General features: G+C 40.3%; 1 protein-coding gene across 2 annotated transcripts in view; it reads right to left on the reverse strand.

The window, feature by feature from the left end:
- FLT1 (fms related tyrosine kinase 1) overlaps nt 1-23,218 on the reverse strand; it is a 195,169-nt gene that overhangs the window by 54,571 nt on the left and 117,380 nt on the right. The window contains exon 15 of one of the 2 annotated variants that reach the window (XM_025364472.1): nt 668-799. In XM_025364472.1, the coding sequence (XP_025220257.1) occupies nt 668-799 (132 nt within the window). Of the gene's footprint in view, nt 1-667; nt 800-11,631; nt 11,794-23,218 lie in introns of those variants that run through there. The other variant, XM_025364473.1, reaches the window with a different exon arrangement.

Here is a 23,218-nt window from a genome sequence, read left to right on the forward strand (position 1 = left end):
TGAGGTCGAAACTGTTTTCCAAATGTAAGCCACATGGCCATAGCCAGGGCAGGATTAGGCCTCTTTGTATTTTGCTGCTGAGCAAACTGTCTGAGACTATAAAGAGGAAGCACTTGGAATATTTTTCTTAAATGTGGTCTGTTGATTACGTGTTGCTTCTCTCTGATAAAATATTACAGCACACTTCATTTTAAAAGCCAGCTTATTAAAGCATTTGGAATAGCAGCATATGTCTAACTCCTGGGAATTAGAAAAGGAAAACAAATGAACAATTTTAAGTGTGCGAGTTCCCCCTCCTCACCTACCCCCTCCCTTTTCTTCCTTCTTGGACGTCTCTCTCACAGGTGTGGACTACTCTGGCCACTCTCTGTGGCAGGGCATCATCACATGGTCAGAACTGGGTTTCCTTTCTTCTGGGAACGACTTCTCCCACAGACACCGCGTTCAGATTTTGGGCTCTCAAGGATGGCCAGCCAGTGTCTTCACCTTCTGCTGTGCCAGACAGAACCAGACAGTCCCTTCCCGGAGTGGCAGGGAGAGGGGAGAAGGAGGTCAGGGAAAGGAACAGACTGGAGTGGGCAGCAGGAGACTGGGAGGTGGAAAGTTAAACAAACAGGGAAATAGATGTCTGACCAATTTCTTGTTGCTTTCTTAAGCAGCTGTTTACCTTGAACAGTGAGGTATGCTGAACTTTCCACGGAGCCCTTCTGGTTGGTGGCTTTGCAGTGATAGACACCTTCATCCTCTTCTGTGACTCTTTCAATAAACAGCGTGCTGCTTCCTGGTCCTAAAATAATTCCTGAGGAGTGTGAGATGTTTAGATTAGTGGGCCTGGATGACAAACAAAAAACAGCTACTTCTGTAACACAGCCTTCTTCCTATCATTATGCATTCAGACAAGGAAATCCGAGCTCTAGTGAACCTGGGGCAGGGTTGATTATTTGTTTTCTCTGGGTCCAGGCTTTCTTTTGCTTTTCTTTCCTTCTTTTTTTTTTTTTTTTTTTTTTTTTACAAGCTTTCTAATAGCACCTTCACCACCTAGCAGAGCTGTGATCCTCAGCTTCGGAGATGCAGATCCACCCACCCTGTAGAAAGAAACGCGAGGCAGCTGCCATGCCCAGCTTTAAAGTTGCAGATATCAAGAAGGCAGCATATCTAATAATAACAACTATCATTGACTCAACGCCCTCTATGTGCTCGGCATTATGTGACACATTTTCGTACCTTGACATTTACAACCAGTCTGTCAGCTAACAATGTCTTCCTCTTACAAACGAGGAAACTGAGATTCTGTGAGGTTAAGTAACTTCACCAAGAGCATGCAGTTTGACTGAAAGCACATTTGTGGCATATGGGTCAAAGGAAATAATATTTCATTTGTCATAAAGCCTGGTGAGTCAATATAGCCTAGTGATAACGAACTTGCCTGGGCTGTGTTTTAATCCATGCCTTAGCGCTTCAAGCTTTGTCACTTAAGCAAGTTACTTGATCTTTCTAAGTTTCAGTTTCCTTAATCTTAATATAAAAATGAAAGTAATTCTTACTCTATAAATGAAAAAATAAATGGCAAGCCCATGGCACCTAGTAAGTGCTCAGTAAATGTAAGCTTAAGGGTTACTACAGAGCATTGTGTAGTAGAAGGAGCCCCAAGAATTTTCAGACCCCTGAAAGGCTTCAAGACCTTGAAGCTTCAATACCTTGTACTATCACCAAGTGTTTGTTGAGCATTTACTCTGCCATCAGTTCATGTTACAAAAAAAACAGCAGGCTAAGATGTGGTCAGGCTAAGACATGGTATCTGTTGAGAAGGAAAAATTAATTCATACCAAACACACACGTATACATTCTCTCTCTCCCTCACATGCTCAACACATACACTCACACACACAAGCCAGCAAATAGAAAATATTTAATGAATGAGAATGAGTGAATGTAGCACAGTATAACTAATTAAGTGGAAAGTCTGGCACAGGGAAGGAGATCAGTAAGGAAGGGTGCACTTGGGGAAGGCTGCATAGAAGAGGTGGGCCTCTAGTTGAGGTTTGAAAGATTGTCAGAGGTGAAGTGAGAAAGGAAAGCATGAGAAATGGCATGATGTAGAAATAAACAGGATTGAGTAATTGTTCCAGGATAGTGATAAAACAGGCCTGGCAAGACTATAGGCTGTATTTCGTTAGTTTAAATAGTTTGTGTATTTCTCCTGATTATGAAAGATGTACTTAATATAGAAAACTTGAGAAACATTTGAAAGCTTTAAAAAAGAAAATGTAATATTACAAAGCTATGATAATCAAAACAGCATGGTACTGTTATAAAAACAGATTCATCAACCAATGGAATAAGCGAGGGCCCAGAAATCAACCCAAAGATCTATGGTCAATTGATTTTTGACAAGGTGCCAAGAACACGCAATGGGGAAAGGATAGTCTCCTTAATAAATGGTGTTGGGAAAACTGGATATCTACATACAGAAAAATGAAAATGGACCCTTGTCTTATCCCTTATATAAAAATGAACTCAATATGGATTAAAAACTTAAATGTAAGACCTGAAACTATAAAACTACTAGAAGAAAATTTGGGGGAAAAACTCCATGATATTAGTCTGGGAAGAGATTTCTTGGCTATGACCCCAAAAGCACAGGCAACGAAAGCAAAAATAGGCAAATGGGATTGCATCAAACTAAAAAGCTTTTGCACAGCCAAAGACACAATTAATAGAGTGAAGAGACAACCAACAGATTGGGAAAAATATTTGCAAATCATACATCAGATAAGGAGCCAATATCCAAAATATACAAGGAACTCAAATTACTCAATAACAGGAAAACCAATAATCCTATTTAAAAATGGGCAAAGAAATTGAATAGACATTTTTCAAAAGAAGACAGATGGCCAGTAGATATATGAAAAAAAAATACTCACCATCTCTAATCACAGAAATGTAAATCAAAACCAAATGAGGCCAGGTGCAAGTGGCTCACGCGTGTAATCCCAGCACTTTGGGAGGCCGAGGTGGGCGGATCATCTGAGGTCAGGAGTTTAAGACCAGCCTGGCCAACATGATGAAAGCCAATCTCTACCAAAAATACAAAAATTAGCGGGGTGTGGTGGCGCATGCCTGTAATCCCAACTACTCAGGAGGCTGCAGCAGGAGAATCACTTGAACTTGGGAGGCAGAGGTTGCAGTGAGCCAAGATCGTGCCACTGCACTCTGGCCTAGGTGACAGAGTGAGACTCTGTCTCAAAAAAAAAAAAAAAAGAAAAAAACAAATGAGGTAGCACCTCACACCTATGAGATTAGCTATTATCAAAAAGATTAAAGATCACAAGTGTTGACGAGGGTGTGGAGAGAAGGGTCCCCTTATACATAGTTGGTGGCATTATAAATTAGTACGGCCATTTTGGAAAACCATATGGAGCCTCTCAAACAACTAAAAAGAAAACTGCTATGTGATCTAGCAATCCCACTACTGGTTATCTATCCAAAGAAATTGAAATCAGTATGCTGAAGAGATGTCTGCATTCCCATGTTTATTGCAACATTATTCACAAGAACCAAGATATGGAGGCAACCTATGTGTCCATCAATGGATGAATAGATTTTAAAAATCTGGTGTATATACACAATGGAATACTACAGCCTTAAAAAACAACAGGAAATTCTTTCATTTATGACAATATGGATGAACCTAGAGGACATTATGTTGAGCGAAATAAGCCAGGCACTGAGAGACAAATGCTGCATGATTTCATCTATATGTGGCATCTAAAAAAGTTGAACTCACAGATGTAAAGAGTAGAGTGATGGCTACCAGAGGCTGGGGTGGGGAGAGTTGGATACAGAAAGAGAAGATATTGGTCACTGGGTGCAAAGTTACAGTTAGATAAGAGGAATATGTTCTGGCATTCTATTACACAGCAAAGTGACAACAGTTAAAAATAATGCGCACTTCAAAATAGCTAAAAGGGAGTATTTGAAGTGTTCCCACCACAGAGAAATGATATTTGAGGTGATGAGTATGCTAATCAGGCTTATTCGATCTTTCCCATTGTATACATGTATTAATATTAAAACATCACATGGTACCCCATCCATATATATAATTATTATTATTTGCCAATTAAAGAAATGTAAACAGTTGAGCGCAGTGACTCATGTCTGTAATCCCAGCACTTTGGGAGGCTGAGGTGGGCAGATCACGAGGTCTAGGGGTTTGAGACTAGCCTGGCCAATATGGTGACACCCCAGCTCTACTAAAAATACAAAAATTAGCTGGGCATGGTGGCTTGCACCTGTAATCCCAGCTACTCGGATGGCTGAGGCAGAAGAATCGCTTGAACCCGGGAGGTGGAGCTTACAGTGAGCCAAGATGGTGCCACTGCACTCCAGCCTGGGTGACAGAGCAAGTCTCTATCTCAAAAAAGAAAGAAAAGGAAAGGGAAGGGAAGGGAAGGGGAGGGGAGGGGAGGGGAGGGGAGGGGAGGGGAGGGGAAGGGAAGGGAGAAATGTAAAAAACGCACAAACTCCAAACACCTACAGTCTCACCTCCCAAATGTTGTTTCTTTAGTCTTTCTAAAGTGCATTTTCTGAAAACACAGTTTGTTCATTTATATAACAAATTTTTTTAGCTCCTACTATGTCCTAGACACTATTCTAGATACTGGTGACGAACTGTCAAGCAAAAGAAATCCTTGCCTACAAATTCTAGTTTTGGGGAATTACAAAATGAGCATCAACAGATTAAGGTAGTAGAGAAACCAGGGGAGACAACAATGAATTAAGTATGAACAAAAGATCTGAGGGATGGAGACAAATTATGAGGGTAATAACATGCGTATTTTCATAAGAAGGGAAATAAATAGCAAGAGTGGAGAATGATCAGTATCGTCTAAAAAATAAAAAACACAAAACTTTGCTGATTTGATAGATGAAAATGATTGTTTTAATTTGTATTTCTTTGAACATTTTTTCATGTGTGTATTAGCCATTTTTATTTCCAAAGACCTGTTTTGAGTAGGTGACTGGAAAAGGCGAATTCAGATTAAGGAGAGCTTTGAAATCCTGGTTGAGGAGTTTCAATTAAATGTAAAAGGAAAGGGAATCATGAAGATTTCTGAGCATAGTGAAAGCGACATTTAAGGACGTTCAGTCTAGAAGGAGAATACAGGCTGGACTGGAATGAGGAAAGCATAGCATCTGCAAGTTCTGCTTATCAGTTGTAATTCAGGCAAGGAATGATGAAGTCTCAAACCTGGATTGGTGGGAACTTCCTGCTTGACAGGAAGTATAGAGGAAGAAATGGAAACAGACACTTTGTAGAAACAACCTGTAGGAATTGGTGCTTTACTGGATACAGCAATAGAAAAAGAGAGAGATGAGTCCAAGGTGATTCCAATATTTTAAACCCAGATAACAGGAACAAAATGACAGCTCTTCCCCAGAACCTTGGCTAAGTCACTTAATCTCTTTGGGGTTATTTCCTTATCGGTAAAATGAGAATAATACCTGCTCCACCTATTTCATGATCAATTGAGATAACTTAAATGGAAGCATTGAAGCTTTGAGAAGTATAAGATATAGTGTAAGTGGCAATTACAGAAAATAAAAGTGTGGCTGTACAGTTGCTCGAGGTCAATGAACATTTATAATAGCAGCTATCTTGCTACCTACAATCATTACAATCATCTCCATTGCAGCAGATCTGAAACTCAGCCAATTTTCTATCACTCAAATCCCCAACTCATGCCTGTAATCCCAGCACTTTGGGAGGCTGAGGCGGGCAGATCGCTTGAGTCCAGGAGTTTGAGGCCAGCCTGGGCAACATAGTGAGACTCCATCTCTACTAAAAATTGACCAAAAAAAAAAAAAGCGGGGGCTGGCACCATGAGCAAATAAAGTTAAAGGACTTGGATTCAAGGAGAGCATATAATTATGAAAGGTGAGAGATAGTAGCCAGGATGCTCATGAGCTAACATCATCTGGCACAGATTCCTTTTTCTAGTCCATGAAGGAGAGGAAATGGGGTGAGAAGGTGTCCAAATTCAATGGGCAAAGCTCTTCTTTCTGACACAGAGACACTGATGCGTCCCCATCAAATAGGCCACTCAAATGCTCACAACTGTCATCAGGCCCTTGCTCATCCTCCACTCTTGCTGTTTATTTCCCTTCTTTCAAAAATAAGCAGTGATTTATAGTTTGTCTCATTCCTCAGATCTTTTGTTCATACTTAATTCATTGTTGTCTCCCCCTGTTTTCTCTAATACCTTAATCTGTTGATATTCACTTTATATGACTCAAATCCTAGGATACAGGCTCTGTTCTGCCGAGGAAAATACCTTTTTAAAGGGGTTCTATTTTTAGTTTAATTTTAATTTTTTTGACTGTGAGCACTTTTCAAAAATTTTAAAGTGCAGGAAAAACATAACCCATGTGTCAACCGTTAAGATGATCAGGGGTCAACATTTTGCCATGTTTGCTTTAGATAGACCCATTTCTCTCTGTCTTTTATAGGAAATAAGATTTATAGATACTTTATCCCTTCCTTTACCCTCTCTCTCCAGAGGTACCTGAAATTGGTGTGTAAATTCTCATGCATGCTTTTGTACTTTTTCTACATAGGTACATATCTCTACAGAACACAGACTATTATTTTGTGTGCTTAAAAATTCAAAATAACAGGTATTATAGATTATATATCCTTTTCAACTTGATTGTTTTCCCATTCAGCAATGCTTTTATATTTATTTATTTATTTTTTTTGAGGTGGAATGTTGCTGTTGCCCAGGCTGGAGTGCAGTGGTGCAATCTCGGTTCACTGCAAACTTTGCCTCCTGGGTTCAAGTGATTCTCCTGTCTTGGCCTCCCGAGTAGCTTGGATTACAGGCGCCCACCACTGCACCTGGCTAATTTTTGTATTTTTGTAGAGACAGGGTTTCATCATGTTGGCTGGTCTTGAACTCCTGACCTCAGGTGATCCACCAGCCTTGGCCTCCCAAAGTGCTGGGATTACAGGTGTGAACCACCGCGCCCAGCCCATGCTTTTTAATTGATGGCAAAATGATTGATGTGAAAAGGTATCTTGTTGTGGTTTTAATCTACATTTCCCTGATTACTAGTCAGGTGAAATATTTTTATTGGCCATTCAAGGTTTCTCTTTTTGTGAATTGCCTGTTTCTATCCTTTGCCCATTTTTCTATTGTCCTATTTGTCTTTTTGTCAATGATTTTAGGGTTCTTTATGTTTGGGATGCTAATTCTTCGTTGGCTTAATACATTTCAAGTCTTCCTTCATTGTATGAACAGTCTTTTAAACTTCACTTATGATAAATTTTTATTTTATTTATTTACTTATTTATTGAGATGAGGTCTGTTTCTATTGCCCAGGCTGGACTGCAGTGGCAAGATCATAGCTTACTGCAGCCTTGAACTCTTAGGCTCAAGTGATCCTCCAGCCTCAGCCTCCCGAGTAGTTGGGATTACAGGTGTACATCACAGTCCCTGGCCATGGTGAATTTTTAATACAAAGCTTTAACTTTTTTAACATAATCAAATTTATCAGTTTTTTTTTATTATACTTTGTGCTTTTTGTTACTTAAGAAATCTTTTCCTACCCTGATATCATAAAGCATTCACCTTGTATACTTTCTTCATAAAATCAGTTTAAAAGATTCATTTAATATTTTGTGTTTTCTTATTTAGGTTTTTAATCTATCTAGATTTTCTTTTGGGGAGGGGTATGTGTATGGTGTGAAGTAAGCACCTAATTTTTACTATATAATTAGCCAGTGATCCCAGCCTCGTTTATTGAATAAGATCTGCTTTTCCCACTAAGTTATTGTGCCAGCTCTACTCAGATACTATCTGAATTTTTTTATGTTGAAGCTCCCATGTATTTGTGTATTTGTGGTTCTGTTTCTAGGCTCTTTATTTATTCACAGTGACCTATTTGTCTATCACTGTACCACATAAGTTAAATTATGATTGCTTAATATTAACACATCTTGATACATGGTATGGCCTGACCAGATCATTTTCGAAATGGTCTTGACTGTTCTTGGCCCTTTATACTGCGATACTTTATACTTCAGATTTTGCTTGTCAAATTCCGTAAAAAGCACAATTGGAATGTTTATTGGAATTCCACTGAGTTCATATTATATTATAATTTAGGGGAAATGGTCATATTTATTTTTAGGTAGAATCATATGGAATTGCCAATACTTTGACCTACAAAAATAGCAATATGGTTCTACCTAATAATAAGTGTTTTTATAGAAAAATATTGAGTATCTTTGAGTTATTTAGATTTTCTTTTATGTCATTTAATAGTTTTATGATTTTCTCTTTAAATCCTGCTTTTCTTTAGTTATATTTATTCCTAGATATAATTTTTTTGTTATGTAAAATAGTAAAATAGTATTGAAGTCTTTGAAAGGTCACTCTATTTGAATTTTCTCTTTCCTTTTTGGGTATTAGTCATTAGAACTAACATGTAGAACTCACTTTTTTTTTTTTTTTTTGAGGTGGAGTCTCGCTCTGTCGCCCAGGTTAGAGTGAAGTGGTGCAATCTTGGCTCACTGCAACCTCCGCTCCCAGGCTCAAGGGATTCTCCTGCCTCAGCCTCCCTAGTAGCTGGGATTACAGGCGTGTGCCACCACGCCTGGCTAATTTTTGTATTTTTTAGTAGAGATGGAGTTCTACGATGTTGGCCAGGCTGGTCTCGAACTCCTGACCTCAAGTGATCTGCCCACCTTGGCCTCCCAAAGTGCTGGGATTACAGATGTGAGCCACCGCGCCCGGGCAGAACTCACTTATAAACATGATGCTCTGCTTTGTGTTTCTGAGATAATTTAATCATAGGCCTGCTTGCTTTCTTCTAAAGTATAGCCTAAGTCATTTCCATGTGCTTGTTTGTGTATTTCCTTGACTTCTGACACTGAATACAGATTCTTTAACCACTGAAGACATGACAGTTCCCATGGAAACCCATTATTTATTTCTCTCTTTACTCTAAGAAGCTGTATCAGATGGGCCAACCGGCATAGAGCAGCACTTGCAAACATAGATGCCTTCAGGAGCCAGGCACGTAATATAAACGAGTTGGGGATGAAATAATGGAAGGGGGACTATGTCTCTGGAGAACAGAAAGCCTGTCTCCCATCTAAAAGCAGAAGCCTTTGCTTAGCTCCAACCTATCGGGAATTTGGGGATTTGAGTCTGGTGTTGTCTTCTGAGTTTTAGAAAGAAGGCAGAAATTTGAATTTTTTTGTTTTTAGTGCTAAAGCTCATGATTCTTAAATGTTGGCAACCAGATCAACTTATATAGACTTACTGTGAGGGCCAATAAAAACATGGATGCAAGATATATTTGACATAACTTGACTTAGAGTATATACATGGGGATAAGTTTTTATGTTGTTACTAAGCAAGGACCTTCATGATCTGGCCCCTTCCTATCTTCCCAGCTTCGCTGCCTGCTACATCCCTACATGTGTCTTTGGTATCAGCCATACTAATCTATTTGCAGTTTGTTCTAAGCCTCAGTGACTCTGCACATGTGGTTCCCTTGATGCCTGGTTAGCATTTGCTTGTTCTTTAATATTCAGCTCAGGATTGGCTGCTCTGGAAAGCATTTTTTTTTTTTTTTTTTTGAGATGGAGTTTTACTCTTGTTGCCCAGACTGGAGTGAAATGGCACCATCTTGGCTCACTGCAACCTCCGCCTCCTGGGTTCAAGATTCTCCAGCCTCAGCCTCCCAAGTAGCTGGGATTACAGGTGCCCGCCACCACGTCCAGCTAATTTTTTGTATTTTTAGTAGAGATGGGGTTTCACCATGTTGGCCAGGCTGGTCTCGGCCTCCTGACTTCAGGTGATCCACCTGCCTCGGCCTCCTAAACTGCTAGGGTTACAGGCGTGAGCCACCGTGCCCAGTGGAAAGCATATTCTGATGCTCCTGGACCCCATCTCTGTTACTTCTGCATCACCCTGTGCATGCCCCTACTCTGGCACTTACCATTTTGTCATAAAGTTGCTGACTTTCTTATCTGCCCACTCCACTGTGGGCTCCTGGAGAGTGGCAACTCTACCTTATTTACTACTGAGTCCCCAGTGTCTAGTGCAGGGCCGACAGACAGCTGACCTTCAGTAACTGAGGAAAATGACCATGTAAATGAAGACAATGGAAAATGTCATGTAGAGGGTGGAGGAGGGGACTGAGCTTTGCAATCTTTGCAGAATATGATGAAGCTAAGCTGGTTATTAGTGCTAGCTCCCTGGGTGGTGGTATGGACTGATGACCTGCAGCATGCCAAGCTCACCTCAGAATTTATAAAATTGTGTCAGTTAATTTTATCATCTTAAGGTTCAGAAAGCCTCAGTTCCTGGAGCTTAGAATGCAAACTCTGGTAGTTCCATGCGTTTGCTAATTAAAACTTTACACTGGGCTCTTTTTTAGAAACCTGGGGTGTCCTCTAAGGTATCTGATGGTGAAACTCAGTGTGAGAATTTGAATTACCTATTATGTCGGCTGCTGATGGAGGAGGTGGATAAGTTTTTGACCATCATGGCCTAATTTATTCGTGGGATGTGGTCTAAATTTTCAAGATGTCCAACTGTCAATTTTAAAGGTGTAATTTTCAAGGGACTTTGTAGATAGTTTTATTTCTTCCCATTATACCTTAAGGTGAAGGACAATCTTGGCATTTTATGTGTAAGCACCATATTGCCCAGGGAAGAGCATGAAATATAATTTTAATCCAATTCACCATTGAGTAAATAAATCTGTAGAGCTTTTGAATTCACCCATTTGATTACATAAATGCAGGCCATGTGTTTGCCTCCTGTTCCCCCCCACCCCCCAACACACAAAAGTGGCTTGTTGCTCTCCTAAATGGGCCTACTAGTCTGACCAGCAGCTTCTGTTTTGTTGCTCAGTTGACCATCTGTATTGTTGACTTAGAGAACATTATGTTCATCCACTTTGGCCAAACTAATATTCATTATTAAAACTGTCTTCTTTATTCATCAAAGTCCAATTCAGATGACATCTCCTTCATAAAATCTCCCCTGATTAGTCATCAGAAGTGCTCATTTTTATCTGATGTTATTTTATACCGCTCACATTGCACATTTATGAACTGACTTTGTACCTATTATGTTTAAGTTTTTCAAAGGTGAGGATTATGTTTTGCTTATTTTCATTTTCTCTAGAATATAATAAAGGGTCAGGCTCAGAGTAGGCAATTAATATATGTATGTTGAGTTTAATAGAATAAAAAGTGAATTTTGTTTATTTATTTATTTATTTATTTTTGAGATGGAGTTTCACTCTTGTTGCCCAGGCTGGAGTGCAGTGTGCGATCTCAGTTCCCTGCAACTTCTGCCACCTGGGTTCAAGCGATTCTCCTGTCTCAGCCTCCCGAGTAGCTGGCATTACAGGCATGCGCCACCACGCCCAGCTAATTTTGTATTTTTAATAGAGATAGCATTTCACCATGTTGGTCAGGCTGGTCTTGAACTCCTGACCTCAAATGATCCACCCACTTCGGCCTCCCAAAGTGCTGGGATAACAGGCGTGAGCCACTGTGCCCGGCCATGTTTATTATTGTTATGATTGTCTTGGCTCTCCAACTAAAGGATAAGTTCTTTGAAGGTGACACATCATAGTTTTCAATAAATGGTAGCTATGATGATGATGATGATGATGATAGCTATGATGATGATCATGACGACAATGATGATGATGATGATGATGACGACGATGATGACGATGGTGATGTTGATGTATACTATTCTAGGTACACAGTAAATAATCATATCTTTAGATTGGCAGCTTTTTTTTTTTTTAAGACAGTTTTGCTCTTGGTGCCCAGGCTGGAGTGCAATGGTGCAATCTCTGCTCACTGCAATCTCCGCCTTCTGGATTCAAGCAATTCTTCTGCCTCAGCCTCCTGAGTAGCTAGGATTTCAGGTTCCTAACACCACACCCAGCTAATTTTTGTGTTTTTAGTTGAGATGGGGTTTCACCACATTGGCCAGGCTGGTCTCCAACTCCTGACCTCAGGTGATCTGTCCACCTCAGCCTCCCAAAGTGCTGGGATTACAGGTGTGAGCCACCGCGCCTGGCTAGATTGGCAGCTTTTAATTGATTAGCTAAGAGCTGTGTCGGAACTAAGAACCAGAAGAGCCAAAACATAGAGATGGCTAAAGGTGACCCGGGAAAGCTAGAGGCAAGATGTCAGACTGACTTTCCACAAAGGAGATTTTATATATCCAGTCAAACTTTGGATGTTTGGAAAACTATGTCTGAGGAACAGAAATTTGAGTTTAGTGAAATGGCAAAGGCTGACAAAACTGGAAAATGAAGGCCAGGCGCAGTGGCTCATGCCTGTAATTCCAACACTTTGGGAGGCCAAGGTGGGTGGATCACCTGAGATCAGGAGTTCAAGACCAGCCTGGCCAACATGGTGAAACCCTGTCTCTACTAAAAATACAAAAATTAGCCAGACGTGGTGGCGGGTACCTGTAATCCCAGCTACTTGCGAGGCTGAGGCAGGAGAATTGCTTGAACCCAGGAGATGGAAGTTGCAGTGAGCCGAGATCATGCCATTGCACTCCAGCATGGATGACAGAAGGAGACTCCATCTCCAAAAAAGAAAAAAAGAAAAGGAAAATGAAGAACGATTAGTCCATTAAATGACACTAAAAAGATGAGTGATTTCAGTGCTTCTGAATGGTTACGATGTGGTTTCTTCTTTATTGAGAATTTCACCCTAAGATCAAGCCTCATGGCAAAGCTTTTGTGAATGTAAAAAAAAAAAAAAAAAAGTTGACGCATGGGATACTTTGAGACACAGTGAAAAGCAGCCTTGCAATAATGCGTTAAGCTGGAAGAGAATATGAGAATGTTGCAAACCGTAGTGTCTAAAGGAGACTTGATGGCAATGTAAGCCCTGATGAGATGATTTACTCTTTAGCCATGAAAAAGACAGAGAAAGAAGAGGAACACTTAGAAAAGAATAAGACTGGGGACAATGATGAAAAAAGCTGTATAGGCCGGGTGCAGTGGCTCATGCCTGTAATTCTAATACTTTGGAAGGTAGAGGCAGGAGGATAGCTTGAGCCCAGGAGTTCAGGACCATCCTGGGCAACACAGTGAGATTACTGTCTCTATAAAAAAATAAAAAAAAATTAGCCTGGCATGGTGGCATGTGTCTGTAGTTCTAGCTACTTGGAGGGGTGGGAGAGTTGGGAGAAGGCTGCAGTGAGCTGTGATGACACCACTGCCTTCCAGCCTGAGTGACAGAGCAAGACCCTGTCTCAAAAAAAAAAAAACAAAAAACAAAAAACAAAACCTGTATAACATTCTTCTCACTGTAACCTCCGAATAAGGGAAATACCAGAAACAAAGGTCCTTTCATTTGGGATAATGTCTATTCCTTCACTACTTTAACTTACAAAATAGAGTTATTATAGCAGAATAGTTTCTAAAAGCCTTGAAGAGGCAATAGTTAAAATGAATTCTTTGAAACTGTGCCAAAAACACACGTATTTCTAAATATTTAAAATGAAAGCAGCTTTGTGCACTTTCACTGTGAACTTTGCTCTTGTTCTAATAAAGCATTTCAGGATGATTCAGGCACTTACAAATATGTCAAATGGTACTAACTCTATGGTTATTATCTATATAACCTTAGCTATCAGCTATGTTTATTTGTATACTGTGAACACATACATGTAAGTGAGTGTGTGCACACACCCACACACTCCTGCCCCAATAAATCCTTGTGCTATGCTCAGATTGGCCATAGCCTGTCCACAAGATTGGATCCATTAGTTCCGCAGAAGACGGCCATTCACCTACAGTGGCTTTTTTTTTTTTGTATGATGAAGTAGCAATTCTAATGACCATTTTAAGACAGGAAAATCAGTACTATTGCACTCCATAAGAAGTTAGTCAAGAAAGTGTTTTTCTTTCAATAGAGGAGTAGTTACATAAATTATGGGAATACATATCATATTACAGTGTATGCCTGCTAAAAAGAATGGGGTAGAACAATATGTACTGACATAGAAAGACCTCCAAGATATATTAAGTAATAAAAGCAAGTCTTAAAACAACATATGGTGTGATCTCAACTCAAATTTTATCTCAGAAATGCTGGGTTTCCCATATAAGCCCACTACCACTGACTCACTGTAATCCATTATTTTATTTTCATCATAACAGTGATGATTATCAGATTTATACCATATGCTTGTATAGTAGTCCCCCTGTATCTGTGGTTTCAGTTTACCACCGTGCAAAAATATTAAATGGAAAATTCCACAAATAAACAATTCATAAGTTTTATATTGTACACCATTCTGAGTAACATGACGAAGTCTCTCACTGTCTCACTCTGTCCCACCCAGGACGTGAATCTTCTCTTTGTCCCGCACGCATCTCCACGCTGTAGCTGCTACCCTTCTATGAATCCCTTAGGAGGTAGCTGGCCTGCCAGATAGACGGTCCCAGTATCACAGTGTTTGTGTTCAGAGAACACTTATTTTCCTCAATAATGGCTCCAAAGCACACGAATAGTGATGAAGCTGTGAAGTACTTCCTTTTAAGTTAAAAGGTGAAAGTTCTCGACTTAATAAGAAAAGAAAAAAATCATATGCTGAAGTTGGCTAAGATCTATGGTAAGAATGAACCTTCTATCCATGAAATTGGAAAGAAGGAAAAAGAAAACTGAAAAGGCATTTAAGTTTGTGGGTAGAAGACATGAACAGAGCATGTTCTGATGGACAGCAATTGGTATAATCTGAGGTGTCAGGCATCTCCTTGGGGTCTTAGAACAGATCCCCTGTGGATAAGGGGACATGACAGTAGTTTGTTAAATTTGTTGCCTGTATTTTTCCATTAGAATGTAAATTCGAGGTCCCTGTTTTGTTCCCAGCACCTAATATGCCTGTCACAGAGTTGACTCTCAGTGAATATCTATTGAATGAATGAATCATTGGGGGGGTGTGTGTGTGTGTGTGTGTATATATATATATATATATATATTTGAAATGGAGTCTCTATCTGTTTCCCACGCTGGAGTGCAATGGCACCATCTTGGCTTACTGCAACCTCTGCCTCCTAGGTTCAAGCGATCCTCCTGGCTCAGTCTCCTGAGTAGCTGGGACTACAGGTGCCTGACACCACGCCTGGCTAATTTTTGTATTTTTAGTAGAGACAGGGTTTCACCATGTTGGCCAAGCTGGTCTTAAACTCCTGACCTCAGGCGATCCGCTTGCCTCAGCCTCCCAAAGTGTTGAGGGATTACAGGCGTGAGCCACTGCACCCGGTCATATATTTTTAAAGCCCACATTTGTATATGTGCACACATACAGGTTAAAAAATGGAAAAATCATTGACAAGATACATATCAAACAGTAAATATGTATTACCTATCCATAAGGGAAACTTTTATAGCTTACTCTATTTCTGTACAGTGGGAATGTATTCATCTATTCCTTGTTTAAATAAAAAAAAAATACATATATATATATATATGGCCGGGTGCAGTGGCTCATGCCTGTAATCCCAGCACTTTGAGAGGCTGAGGTGGGCGGATCACAAGGTCAAGAGATTGAGACCATCCTGGCCAAAATGGTGAAACCCCATCTCTACTAAAAATACAAAAGTTAACTGGGCATGGTGGTGTGGGCCTGCAGTCCCAGCTACTTGGGAGGCTGAGGCAGGAGACTCGCTTGACCCCAGGAGGCAGAGGTTGCAGTGAGCGGAGATCGTGCCACTGCACTCCAGCCTGGGCAACAGAGCAAGACTCCATCTCAAAAATAAATAAATAAATAAATAAAATAACAATGAAACATTAAGACATGAAACTGTAGCCCTTTTTACCTCTTTCTCAATGGCAAAGAGCCATTAAATGAAAGTTTAAAAGTAATATAGATTCAAATACTTAAACATTTGCAAAACTTTGTAATATTGACTATGTTAGAATGAGTGAATGAATGTTTTTGAGGCAAGAAAAGTAGATTTATACTTTATGACAATTTACAATTGTAGATTGAGGCAATAAAAGGACAAATCAAAACCCATTCAGTCAGAAGACTGCCCCAGCGCATGGGGGTGGGGGAGGGAACGTGATATAGAGTATGTTTTCTGCATTTCAGTTTGTTTCTCAGTGACGCTCAGTTTAATGACGACTGAGTTGAATGAGATGGCTACTTAAACTAATATACAGTCTTGATTGTTTAAGGCTCCTTGGTAGCAGGAGATTATATAAAAATCAGGTTTATCGTTTGAATGGGAGGTGAATTTTCTTGATTTCGATTTTTTTCAGCAGCAATTTAGAGTCGTGGAAAGGGTGGGGTGAGTTCACTGTCTAGTTATCTGAGAGTATATTTGAATTGGGCATAGTGGTGATCCCAGCTGCATTGCTGTGTATGTGCCACTTTAGGTCCTGATTAAACTGTCTGAAGTTTATGCTTGAGGGGAGGAGAGATTTCCATGCAGATTCTGGACTTGTAAAACGGAAAAAGTTCATCTAATTATTTTGCTAAAACATGAAAGCATGTTTAAGGGAGTGTATGAGTTTTCCTTCTATACTCATCCAGTCTTTAGCGTAGGGAGGACTTTGTTGATGAGGGATTGAGATCCCTCTCACTCTAAGGGCCCGACGCTGGCTCTCAGTTTTGGGGTTAGTGTCTTTGGACAGAGTACAGCCTCTGAGAGATCTCTGGGATGACTGCTGGGAGAGTTTACCGCCCCCACTACCCCCACGATGTCCCCAAATCTCTTTGTATCTCTTCTCTTTGTTTTTCTTCATTCCCCTTTTCTTTTTCTCGGCCATTGGTCCCTCAAGCATTGACTGCTCTTCAGACAAAATTCACTGCTGATCTTGGCCATGCTCAAAGTACATTTCCGTGTGTTGCGAGAGGTCACAGAGAGAATCAAAAGAGGAGGTTAATTCATAGACAAAAAAGGAGAAGCTTTAATGGGCATGGGATTTCCGATTGGGGTTATGAAAAAGTTCTGTAACTAGATAATGGTGATGGTTTTGCAACATTGTAAATGTACTTAGTGCCACTTAATTGTACACTTTAAAATGGTTAAAATGGTAAAATTTATGTTATGTGCATTTTGCCACAATTTTAAAAAATGAGGCCTGGGCAACATAGAAAGACCCCTATCTTTACAAAAGAAAAAAAAAAAATAGCTGGGTATGGTGGCATGTGACTATAATCCCAGTTACGCGGAGGCTGAGGTGAGAGGATCACCTGAGCCTGGGAAGTTGAGGCTGCAGTGAGCCACGATCATGTCGCTGCACTCCAGTCTGGGAAACAGAGCAAGACCCTGTCTCAACAAACAAACAAAAAACAAAAACAAAAACAAAACAAAACATAAAGAAAAAAACCCAAAAAACACTTTTTCTAAAGTGATGCCCACATTTACAAGTTCTCTCCTATTTCTTATCTCCTAAAGTTTTCATTTAAACATTTAAGAGGACCTAACACACACACAAACACAAACACAAACACACATCACCACCACCACCACCACCACTAAACTTAAACAACTAGCAGGGGACCCTGCTATTCATATGAATATATGTTTGTGTTGACCAATGTATGATCCCTCAGTTGGACCTTACTGTGGCCAGCAGTTTTCAGGAGGCTTTTCTGGGCTGAATAGAGATTAGGATGTTATGCTGTAAAATGCATCCAGGAAATCTTTAGGCAAAGCATTAGTATAGGATATATTGCTGTGTATGTATGTGTATACCTATGCATGTAGGTGCAAGACCTAAATCACCTGAATCTTGCCAATAAAAAGAGATACTTTGGGGCTGACTGATTCTTCACAAACAGCTTCTGTTGCTTTCCAATTCAACACGGAACTTTACTCATGGATCACTTTACTTTTCTAAATATAAATCACAGAACTCTACCACTGTACTTTTCAGTCTCACTGAACTAGCCAAACATTAACAAGTAATTGCAGAATTGCAGAAAGTGCATGAAGTAACATTTTCAATTTTTTCGCCATGATAGAGCTGTGTTAAAGTCAGGTTCCCTCTGTTGGCTGAGATGAGGGTTGTAGGGCTGAAGTTTGGCAATGTCAACAGGTTAGTTTTTGTGTGCTGTTACCTCACTCCTTCTCTTACTTCATTACTCTCCTTTCTTCTACCTCCTAAAGGAACTTTATTCTTGGAAAAGAACTGAGCTTTGATTCTGCAACATAGCACTGGCAGGGAAGAAGAGCTGCTCGCATATCAGCAGAGAAGCTTGGTTTTCCTTAATCTGGATGTAGACAGCCCCTGACCTTAATGACACATATTGAAGAGACAGGGCTAGCGAGAACAGCTGCTTAGTGAATCACAACAGCAGATCAGCTCCAGTCTCGGTGGGGGTGCTAAGTAGAGCAGCCAGCTCACCCTCACAGGCACACCCTGGATATCTTGTTCACATTTCTTTTCTGCAATAATAGTTCTTCATTCATTGTGTACTGTAAGGATAGATTTCATGAGAAGGAAAAGGCAACTACAACTCAAGTTTTGCAAAAGGTAGTTGACATTTCTGAATTTCATTAAGGAATTTGATTAAGGAATCAAGCAAAACTGCTGATTCTAGTAGGCTGAGGGTGACAGATGGTCAGTTTTTCATCCCTAGATATTAACATCCTCATTCCTCTCTCTCTTCTAAGGTTCCTTAAGATCTTTCCTGGATCTAGTCAAATCACTTTATCATTCAGAGGTGATTCTGTCCCCTTAGGTACTAGGATCTGAATATGGTACCTACAGATGCAGACACTTGGTGTCAGTGATATAGTGTGACAGGAAAGATGTCCTCTAAGTATTAAATAAACACTTAGTCCTAGTGATCAAGAAGATTTCATTTAAGAAGGAGTATTAATCATTGGGTTAACGTGATTCTCTCCTGCGCCAGCCTCAGTCTGTTTAAGACAGAATTTACTCTTTCTGAACTCTTCGTTGTTCTAATACTACTGCTTCAACCTTAAAATATTCTAGAAATGTTTTGCCTTCATAAAAATTTAGTTTAAATAATAGTTTGATGATGGTTTATTGGTTCAGGCAGGCTTTACTAAAAACATCTAAGATCAAGATTGCCTTGTGTTTTCTCAAATATTTCCAGAGAGGGAGAGTTTGTTACTTTTTTCAGCCTTTTAATGACTCTTTCAGAGCACAATCACTTGTGAGATGGTTTGTGCCTGTATCAGTGCAAAGCTAAACTAGATAGGCCTTCTGCCATATCTTCTTTGCCAACTTATGTTACTTCCTTGCAGTGCCACTGTGAAGAGCGTTGCCAGTAGCCCCCCACTTACAGCACCTGTTCAGCAATGTCACAACTTGAAATATTTTACGACCTCATTGGAGAACCTGGGAAGAGTGTAAGGCAGAAAGGAGACTTTTTGATTATTCTGGAGAGCTGTCAGTCCTTTAGGCGGGTGGCCTGGAGAGGCAGTAAAGACACTCAGGGTCAAGGGTTCTCCAAGGTGACACTGTACCCTTGTTCCAAGTCTGGGTTGCAAACCTTAAATATTTTTAGCCCAACAGAAAGAAATGTTTCTAAAAAGACCTTTGCTGTCCATATACCCCTAGGAATCAGACCATACTCAAAGCAACTACTGTCAAACAGGATTCATCTCCAACTTTGAACTCTTGTGTGGTGCTTCGTGGTGTTAGTCCCTTCACACTGCATTTTCCTCTCTTTATCTCTGGCTCTCTGTATTATATTCACTTTAGCTTGTCTACTCTCTTTTCACCTGCCTCTTCAAAGTAAATAGGTCTTAAAATTACCTTCATCTTTCAACACTTTGCACCATATCAGTCCCTCCTAAGAGTTCCCAGTTGCTTCTTTACTCAGTTCTAATTTGGAGGCCCTACTAATTTTCCCTTATCTCTTCTTGCATTCTGTATATTCAGCTAACAACAATTGAAAACTTACTGTATGCATTAACATAGGAAAATTAAAGCACAAAGAGTATGTCTTTTTCTCGTAGGAAAATTAAAGCACAAAGGGTGTCTCTTTTCAGCTATCCAATGTATTAAATATATTTTAATACTATGATTGAACCATTTAATTTTTCTGCTTGCCCATTTATTAATTTGCCTTATTCCATTTTTAGACCAGTTGACACAATACTAGTGAATAAGTCAGGACACACAGGGTTGTTGCTGGAAGAAGCTGTATTTCAGGTAAATACATGCATCACTTAATTACTCTAGATTTTTGGTTCTTCAGATTTCAGTTTTCTTGTTCACTGCTGTATTTGCAGAGCCTAGCACAGTGCCAGACACAAAGCAGTGCCTTATAAATACTTGTTAAATAAGTAAATATATGATATTAGGCTGATGGGGCATACATTCTGGACCTTTACAACTTAAAAGTAACCCCCAATCTGAGTTCAAAATAATTTTTAACTTTATACATGGCATGTATAGTTTTTAAAAAATGCTTTATGTGTTTTTAATATGCTTTAAAAATGTTTCAGAACATGCTTTAAATAAACCAAAGTCGTCAAGAGACTTAATCTTTAGTTTACCTTAAATCTTAAAACTAACCCCCAATCTGGGTTCAGAATAATTTTTACCTTTATACATGGCATGTCTAGTTTTTAAAAAAATGCTTTATGTGTTTTTAATATGCTTTTAAAATGTTTCAAAACATGCTTTAAATAAACAGAAGTCTTCAAAAGACTTATTTTTTTTTTTTTTTTTTTTTTTGAGACGGAGTCTCGCTCTGTAGCCCAGGCTGGAGTGCAGTGGCCGGATCTCAGCTCACTGCAAGCTCCGCCTCCCGGGTTCACGCCATTCTCCGGCCTCAGCCTCCCGAGTAGCTGGGACTACAGGCGCTGCCACCTCGCCCGGCTATTTTTTGTATTTCTTAGTAGAGATGGGGTTTCACCGTGTTAGCCAGGATGGTCTCGATCTCCTGACCTCGTGATCCGCCCGTCTCGGCCTCCCAAAGTGCTGGGATTACAGGCTTGAGCCACCGCGCCCGGCCTTCAAAAGACTTAATCTTTTTGTTTGTTTGTTTGAGAAGGAGTCTTGCTCTGTTGCCCAGGCTGGAGTGCAGTGGCGCGATCTCGGCTCACTGCAACCTTTGCCTCCTGGGTTCAAGCAATTCTCCTGCCTCAGCCCCCCAAGTAGCTGGGACTATAGGCGTGTGCTACCATGCCCAGCTAATTTTTGTATTTTTAGTAGAGACAGGGTTTCACCATGTTGGCCAGAATGGTCTCTATCTCTTGACCTCATGATCCGCCCGCCTCGGCCTCCCAAAGTGCTGGGATTACAGGTGTGAGCCAGCGCACCTCACCGAGACTTAATCTTTAAGGGTTAGGAATGAGCAGATATTCATTATTTTAAATACATGTTTATTGGTGCTCACGATATCATTTAAAACTGGTGCTCATTTATTCTCTTGTGAGTGAGGTGAGCTAATGTTTAGTTATGCTCAATGCTAAATGCCCATATGTTCAGTGGGCAGAGTGCAGGTATCAGAGTCAAACTCTTCTGGTCTGAACCTTGGAGGGCTACTCACTAACTATGACCTGGGACCAGTTATTTGCATTAGGAAATTAGCGTTAAGAAAGTTTGAAAGCAGCAGCAGGCACCTCACAGGTCCTTGTTAAGTAAAACAGATCTGTGGAATGCATCTAATAACGTCCCTACATCATAGGAGAGTTGTGAAAATTAAATGAGATATCTCTAAAACACTTAACACGGTGCCTTGGTACCTGGTAAACACTCGATAAATCTTATATTGTTATGTTTAATAGAGAAGACATATTAAGATATTATAAAATAAACACATGTAACACCAGAGAACAATGAAGTGATGTGCTCAATGACATGAGTTGTACATAAACCTAGACATCAGAAAAAAGGAAGAATCACTTCCCTGGAAGGTGAGAGAAGATCTTTCACAATATCAAGAATTAGTGGGGCCGGGTGCGGTGGCTCTCACTTGTAATCCCAGCACTTTGGGAGGCTAAGGCGGGCGGATCACTTGAGGTCAGGAGTTCAAGACCAGCCTGGCCAACATGGTGAAATCCTGTTTCTACTAAAAATACAAAAATTAGCCTGGTGTAGTGGCACGCACCTGTAGTCCCAGCTACTCAGGAGGCTGAAGCACCAGAACCTGGGAGGCGGAGTTTGCAGTGAGCCAAGATTATGCTACTACACTCCAGCTTGAGCGACAGCACAAGACTCCGTCTCAAAAAAACAAAGAAAAACAAAACAAAAAAGAATTAGTGGGAGCAGAATAGCGTAGTGAGAGGAAGGAGAATTTTTCAGGCGAGAACTGAAGGCAGCCCATGGCCCAGAGGGCTGAGGGGAGAAGAGGAGACAGGAAAAAGTGAGGAAGAGTCGGGTCAGGGTGCGGCAGGAAGTAAGTGGTAAGGAGCTGGATGGGGCCAAGCAGTCGAAGCCCTGGAAAGCCTGACAGCGATGCTGGGAGTTGGGCACGGGCGGCAGACAGCATGCCACCCCCGAGGTGTTCAGGCAGTGTGGTGTGGAGGGTCCTGTCTCTTCTTGTTTGGGTTGCCCTGGCCAAGGCTGTCTCTTGCAATCCATTCACATGCGTTCCAGGACCTGCATGCTTAAGATCCCTTTTATTCCTGCTTGATGCCCTTTGGCCCAAGAATTTACTACTCAGCTTTTATAACTCTTTCTTAAAATTGTCTTTCTTCTGGTGAATGACTGTGCCCCACTGAAAGTGTTTTCCTGAAAGGAAATGATAAGGGAGGAAAAAGCTCCAACTACCCCAAGTAGGCATTTTATAGGCGCTTGTACAAAGCGTGAGCCCTTGTGTGTGCCTCGCTTCCTTTCTCGTATTTTCTTTGGAATGGGAGCAAGTTATCATTTAAAAAATAACAATGATAATGGACTGGATCCTATCAATGATCCAAGGTCACTAAAATTCTCTCGCTATATCAATCCTTTTTGAGTTGCCAGGCTTCATCTAAAAGGTGCACCTCAAGTCTCTAAAGGATATACAGTTTATTTTCAGGATTTTACAACTCAGTCAAGCTGGCTAAAGGCTGAATATATAATGAACTACTTTTCAGTCTTTGCAGGCCATGATCTTAATATTCTTCCATTTCAGTTTTGCAGCAATTGGCGAATCAGGAATTAACACTTTGGTTACCTTTATTCATAGGCTTATAAAAAGAAATAATCATCAAAGAGTTGGCAGTTTTG

Source organism: Theropithecus gelada, chromosome 17, assembly GCF_003255815.1.
Source record: "Theropithecus gelada isolate Dixy chromosome 17, Tgel_1.0, whole genome shotgun sequence".
Taxonomy (NCBI): domain Eukaryota; kingdom Metazoa; phylum Chordata; class Mammalia; order Primates; family Cercopithecidae; genus Theropithecus; species Theropithecus gelada.